Source organism: Andrographis paniculata, unplaced genomic scaffold (assembly GCF_009805555.1).
Source record: "Andrographis paniculata isolate CXL003 unplaced genomic scaffold, ASM980555v1 Contig57END, whole genome shotgun sequence".
Lineage (NCBI taxonomy): Eukaryota > Viridiplantae > Streptophyta > Magnoliopsida > Lamiales > Acanthaceae > Andrographis > Andrographis paniculata.
Window position 1 is genome coordinate 6,138,416 of NW_026137592.1, and position 6,981 is coordinate 6,145,396.

At 39.7% G+C, this 6,981-nt stretch overlaps 1 protein-coding gene across 2 annotated transcripts; it reads right to left on the reverse strand.

Annotated features, from left to right (window-relative positions):
• Positions 1–879: 879 nt before the first annotated feature.
• LOC127257189 (histidine kinase 1) lies at positions 880–6,134 on the reverse strand. 2 transcript variants are annotated; one of them, XM_051283566.1, is made up of 13 exons: positions 5,613–6,134; positions 5,290–5,532; positions 4,364–5,155; positions 3,891–4,138; positions 3,647–3,806; positions 3,440–3,566; positions 3,277–3,366; positions 2,956–3,150; positions 2,792–2,861; positions 2,655–2,697; positions 2,447–2,587; positions 1,432–2,325; positions 880–1,298 (listed from the first exon to the last, which is right to left on the reverse strand). In XM_051283566.1, the coding sequence occupies exons 1-13, from the start codon at positions 5,808–5,810 to the stop codon at positions 1,035–1,037; spliced, it is 3,465 nt and encodes a 1,154-aa protein (XP_051139523.1). In that variant the 5' UTR covers positions 5,811–6,134; the 3' UTR covers positions 880–1,034. The 2 variants fall into 2 exon arrangements, with proteins under 2 accessions (XP_051139523.1, XP_051139522.1); XM_051283565.1 differs by having other exon boundaries at positions 4,364–5,158.
• Positions 6,135–6,981: the final 847 nt, after the last annotated feature.

Sequence of the window (6,981 nt, forward strand, 5' to 3'; positions counted from 1 at the left end):
AGGTGGTTGAGGAGGGGTCCGAAAACTCAACATTACCACTAATCTTTTTACAGTTTAATTCTGTGAAAATATTTTATGGAAACGAAAAAATTGCATTAGATTGATAATCAAAATAAGAGCCCTATTCACAAAACAAACTACATAGATTCAAATCTGAATAATGTAATATTTGAATAAGTTCAAATCTATATATAAATGTATTAAATCTAAAACTAAATATCTAAAATATCTCAATATTTCCCGTCAAACTCAATTGGTGTAACAAAAACAAACTTGAGTTTGCAAAGAGAGATCGAAGATAAAGCAGCTACAATTGTCCATCATGCTAGAATCAGAAGCAATGCTCCCAACTGAATTAGAGTCGGAAACACAAAACTCTCACTAAAGCATGAAAACACGGAATCGGAAAATACAAAATTCTCACCAGAGCCAGAAAATATCGAACTGAAAAATACAAAACTCTCACTAGAGCAGAAAAGTACGGAACTGAAAACACAAAACTCTCACGAGAGCCAAAAAAATATAGAACTAAAAAATACGGAACTCTCATCGGAGTCTGGAAAACACAAAACTCTCACCAGAACAGGGAAAACAACAAGACTCTCAATGCATTCCGAAACAACGCTTTGTATTGAACTATGACAAACAATCAGATGCCGAACTTGGATACAAACTTGAAAAATAAACTTGACTTACGATCAATTGTAGGTGAATCTCAAAATTAAAGAATCTCAAATTTGGGAAACCTCCGGGTACATTCCTAGTTTAATGTACCTGGAGAAGCGTGAGTTAGTAGACTATATCTACTGAAGGAGAAAACTGGAAAACTACGTTACTCGAATCTAAATTTACAACTGAATATCTAAAAATTTCAACAAATTCAAACATGTATGGATTCATATATACATGTAATATTATACATTCTCCCAAAATTAAACCTAGAACTCGTGTGCTGCTAATTAACTAAATCTTATGTGTTTTCTTGTGTCGTTTCTACAAAATGAGGCGGCACAGAAGCTGCTGCTGCATATATATCATGATATGACAGGTGAGTTTGGGCTCCTGTTCCTGTTCCTGGTCCAACTACCCTTAGGCTTGGTGAGCGAAAGGATGGTGGAGACCATGAGCTTGCAGTCGATGGGCTTTGTAAGATAGGCATCCATTCCCACTTGTAGGCATTTGGCTTCATCGCAGGACATTGCATGAGCCGTCAACGCCACTATCGGGATGTGCAACCCGCTACCCGCCTCTGATTTTCGTATGGCTTTTGTCGCCTCATAGCCGTCCATCTTAGGCATCTGCATCAGTAGTAGTAGTTGTTGGATGGAAGATGATGATGATGATGATGATGATGATGATGATGATAATCCTTTCTCATAGGTATATAGTTCATCAAAGAGGCTGTGTATGTATGTATACATGTATACTTACTTGGCAATCCATAAGGATCAAGTCATATGGCAATGGTAAATCATTCTCGAATTCGGGCGCCGGCGGATGAATCTTATCCTTGAGAGCGTCGACGGCTTGGACCCCATCGCTCACTACAAACACCTTGGCTCCCATTTTCTCGAGCATTATCGTCGCGACTCTCTGAAGCACCGGTGTATCCTCTGCAAGAAGTATACTCAACCCCTTAAGACTCTTTTGTCCGTAAATAGCAGACTCACTATTTTGTTTTTGATCTCCATGATTGTTCCCCAGACTCCGGCGTTGTTCCTCATTACTGTCATTGACTACTGGACCCATGTTCAAGACTTTGCCGCTCTTCTCTCCAGCATCATCACATTCTCTTTCCATCTCCCCATGATTGGTTTCAATAACCTGACGCAGCTTCTCATCTCGGGCAGGAGTTTGAAACCCGCTCAGGCCATTCCCCACATTTGAGCTTCGTCCTGTTACAACAGCTTCAAAAATCTGAATCAATTTTGCCTTGTAAAGAGGCCGATTGACCATCATCCAATGGCCTCGTCTGCGAAGCTCAGCCTTGACAACATTGGACGTGTCGTGGTTCAAAATCCAAGCAAAATTGGCTCTCCCACCATGCTTGTCGAGGAATTCCATCTGCTGTATCCATGCATCAGTACTGAGTTCAAGCAAGACAATATCGACAATTATGACATAGACTGAAGCAGCAGTGTCCTCTGTATTCGGTTCTTGAGTTTCCCCATGTCCGGGAGGAGAATTCGAGGTGTTTATGAAGAGTTCCTCCAGGCTCAAAGTCAACTCATTCCAGTTGGATGCTTCGATGGTAGACACCCGCTTCTTTTTTAACCACTGCGCCATTATTCGCCTAGTCATTCTCCCGTTAATTGCAAGCACAACCTGTTTCCATCCCCAGAAGGTCAGTACTCTTCGGTGAAGCTTATGGATTTGAACAAGATATGCAAATCTATAGGATTTTTACGTAAACGGGAATTGAAGAGCATAAAAAGTAGGCTCTCACTCGCAGGTTTTGATCTTCTAAGCATAACTGCAATTGCGGCTTAATGCTATCCATCGGAGTGTTAAGAACAAGGTACAGTTGCATCAAAGTTCCCGGTCCATTCTTCTTTACCACTTTGATTTCTCCTTTCATTTTGTTGACCTGTTAGGATTGTTTCGTCATTGTGTGCCAAAGCATTCTACCTGTTTATACACAAATATCAACTCACCAAAGTTCGCACAATGCACAGGCCTAACCCAGTGCCACCATGTCTGTAAATCGAACATATGCACAAATATGATCAAAAGTTGTAAACATGATGATATAGATCTAACTAGTTTAGGGAAAAATATATAAGTAGCTTACAGTCGAGTAGTCGATGGATCCGCCTGTTCAAAACTTTCGAATACCGATTCCCATTTGCTTGGATCAATCCCTGAGGTAAAAATTTTAAAAGTAAGATTATGATCAAGAAAGAATAAGTATATATATGAAAACCAGGCAGAGATGCATCATCTCAGAGATTGTACCACAGCCAGTGTCCTCAACTTCGAACCAAAGTATCATTTTGCTTTCTTTCCGGAAGAATGTCCCTCCATAGCTCAAGTCACGCTTTCGCTTCAATTTTTGTGCACACCAAGACTCCTTCAAGGTGAAGGATAAATTGTTCGTCTTGCTATACTTTTCTGTGTTCTCGCACCATCCACGCAGAATGATGTGTCCAGCTGACAGAAGCCAACAACCTTAAATTCCTCATCCATGTTGTTTGCAGTGATAGAAGTATCCATGTTCTTTCGAACACAGTGAAGTAGACATAAAAATCTATATACCAGGAAATTAAGAGGGCTTACACGTCGTAAACTTGATTGAATTGCTGATAAGATTAGCGAAAATCTGAAGCACTCGACCCGAATCTCCTTGAACTGCTTTAGGCATATCATCTGCAACGACGAAGATTACTATTAGGACATTGCATAAATATATTTACAGGGAGAATGAATGCTGCAAACATACCAGACAGGTCGAGAACAGTCTCAACGTTGTGGTTTATACACTGGACAGAGAACATATCGATTAAGCCTTCAAGCTCTCTTCCTAAGTCGAACTCATTATCTTCCAGCACCAGTTTTCCTGACTCAACCTGACAAGATTTCAATTTCCTGAATGGCCACTAGAATTCTATGGAAACAAATGCAATGAGTGACTGCCTTAGCTTCTTACCTTGCTAATATCCAGAATGTTGTTGAGAAGTCGGAGCAAAGCAGTGGAGCATTTACGGATTTGTGTGATCATGGCGTGCTGTTCATTCGTTAAGCAGTTATCACTCAAAAGGATATCGAGCAACCCTATCACTGCAGCCATAGGTGTCCTAAGTTCGTGACTGTGAGACAATAACAGACAAGCTAAGCAACAACCTCATTTGCAATCCAATATAACATATAAATTTTAAGATTTGAATGCTCACCTCATGTTTGCTAGAAACTGGCTTTTGTAGTTGCTCGATGCCTCTGCCTTCCTTCTTGCATCCAAATGGCTTATGAGCTCCGCCCGTAGCTTCATCTCCTTTGACACTCCATTCGTTAGAATGAAGATGCAGAAGCATCCCACAAACAAGATGCACACCGAAGCTGATATCAGTATCATCAAGGTTTTGAACGCTTTCTCGTCCACTTTTCCCATTATATATTCCCTCGGTATGATGATCACCCCGACCTAGAAAATGTTTCTTGTCCGTCATCAACGAGACAACACTACCAAAACTGATTGGAAACTTATAAAATAACATGTCCTTGTATCAACCTAAACTTTTAGAGGAGATGGTAAAACACAAATATCTCAACTCTGCATCTAAATTGCAATTTTGCAATACTTTGGTACTAAATAAAATATTAAACTCCATATCTTGCTATATTACTTAAACTTTCAGAAAAGTCTTACCATTGGAAGCCTCTTCAAGTTTAGGAAGAAAGAATCCATGTAATAGAGTCGGTTCCTCAGCCGAGCATTCTCTATATGCATGTCTACGCTCGGAGGAAGTTTATTACCATATGTCTTTTGCAAGTACTTAGCCCCACAACGTATAACGTCATCCTTGGAATCGACTGCCATCATTAGCTTAAGACCTTTTGTTGAATTCTTCAAAAGAGGAGTATCCGTCGATGTGGCGAGCAGCCAGCCCTCTTGAGAGGTTAAATATATGTGTCCACTGTGGAATTCGACAAGTTCCTTCATCAACTGCCCAACACTGTAGAGCGCAGTTGTAACTCCAACCACAGCAACGATGCTGTTATGGGATGTATCCCAAACAGGCAATGCTGCTGAAAGCAGGGGCGAATCCGTATACTTGCTCACAGCTATGTGCCACGAAGCTGTGCCATCAGGCACTTGCGAAATGCCGGCAATGTTGATCAGCTCGTCCGGTGGAATTCGCTTCGCTTTCCCAACTCTCTCCCCGGTTAAAGGATCGAGAGTCTCTTGGTACCAAACAGCAGACATGTTGCTATGTATCGATTGGTCGTCCCATCCTTGATGTGTAGACAGCAAATTGACGCCGTACGAGCCGCCTATGGAGTAATTGGTGAGGTCAGAGTATATGTAGTAGGTGGTGTTCTTTCCATGGTTCCGGTGGAAAGCCTGGACGAATCCGTTCCTGTAGTTGAGAGTTAGGGAGTTAAGATCCTTTCGGCTTGCGAACATCGCCCATGTTACGTCCCTCATCATTTGGTAGAGCTGCTGAGAGGCAAACAAAAGACACAAAAACAGGCAGGGAAATTACAGTTAGTGTTGATTGAGCGAAGCTACTAAATTTTGCCACAGAATCACAAACAAACAAATAATCAACCATTGCAGATCATATCGACAACCTCAACTTGCTCCGCCTGAGTGGCCGGGTTGTTGTAGCGCCTGATAACCGACTCGGAGAGCTTGACCTGAGCAGCGGCAACTTCAACGGTGGAGTTCAGGATTCCCCACATGCGCAGGATGGGCCGCTGGAGAAGCTCGTGCCGGAGACCGTAGGCTAAAGTGTTGAGCGACTTGGTAGTGTAGACTCTCGTAATATGCCAAGTCAGTAATGTCAACAAACCTATCAGAATCGCCAGCATAATCTGCAGCAGAAAACTTAACCGATCAAGGAGCAAATACACCACAGAAGAGAAGAGATTGATGCGAACATAACTGTGATTACCATGATGGCGAGGCGAACGACGAAGACACTGTAGTAGGAGGAGGAAAGGCAGAAGGAGCTGCTGTCGTGTTGAATCTCATTGCTAGGATCTCCTTCGACATCTCTCTGGAAGTTCGGCCTCCGACTGCCCGGCGGAGCAGTGATTCGGCGCTTGCAACTGGTGAGGTGACGAGAAATTCTTCTCGTGATGGAAGCCATTAATGAAGAAGGAAGCAATTTGAGCAAGAACCAGGGAGAAGGGGTCAATTAATGGAGGTGGAGCAGAAGAGAAGAGTAAGGGCAAGCAAAATTGTTGGTGAAATTCAAAGAGGGAAGATATGGAAGATGATCAAGAGGCATAATATTGAGCGAGTGGGGAAAATGAGAGAGGAATTGAGGGTACATCAATCGGATCGGCGTCGATTCCCACTGGACTGGGAGGAAGGAATCGGAATTGGAATTGGAATTTGGAGTGGAGGGAGGATGGAGAAGAGGCAAGTGCAAGTGCAAGTGCAAGTGCAAGTGGGGCAGTGCGCAGTGGGTTGTGGTGTTCAGTGTTCTTCACTACATTCACATTCACTTCGCATTCACATGTCCCTTGTTCATGTCATCCCAAAATTTCACCACATAAATGATTTTACTACTCCATTACCACTGCTACTGCTACTGCTACTGCTACTGCATTCCACCAACTTAAGTTCCTTATGTTCTTGACCACCATGGCCATCGCCTTAATCCTGCTTTGCGCAAACCATTTAAGCAGCGGATTATGTTTTAACGTAGAAAGTGTTCGACAATTAGCTTATAGCTAACAGTTAGTTGATACAATTAATTATTTTTATTAAAATATTTAGTAAAATAATTGTTTGATATTAGGTGTTTATACTAAAATGACAATTAAGGATTTATTTATTTTATTTTTTTCTAATATACTCAATAGAATGTCTGAAATTTTTTGTTATTAGTTATTAAAAATTGTAAAAGTATTATAAAATAGTATTTATTTTTAATATAGTTAGATTTTAAAAATAATATATTTTTATTGAAAAATATAAATAATTTTTCTATTGAAAATAATGTAAAATATAAAATAGGTAAATTTTTTGTGTATATATATTTATTATGTTAATTATCGATTAGTTCATTATATTTATAATTTTCAATAAATTTAATTTATTTTTTTAGTATAAAATTTATATAATGTAATTTCAATATAAAAAATAAATTATTAATATTTATATTTTTTATTTTTGTGTTGAGTTTAATAAATTTATATATTTTACAATTAAAATAATTTTTATATAAAAATTAATTATTATAAATTTATAAAAGTAAAACTATAATATAATAAAATACTCTAATATAATTAATAAAAAATCAAAATATATTT

Coding starts and splice junctions, on each gene's coding strand:
- LOC127257189 (XM_051283565.1), bottom strand. CDS start 5,810: ATGGCTTCCATCACGAGAAGAATTTCTCGTCACCTCACCAGTTGCAAG. Junction 5,533..5,612: donor TCGTTCGCCTCGCCATCATG/GTAATCACAGTT, acceptor TTTCTGCTGCAG/ATTATGCTGGCGATTCTGAT. Junction 1,299..1,431: donor TGATCCTTATGGATTGCCAA/GTAAGTATACAT, acceptor CTACTGATGCAG/ATGCCTAAGATGGACGGCTA.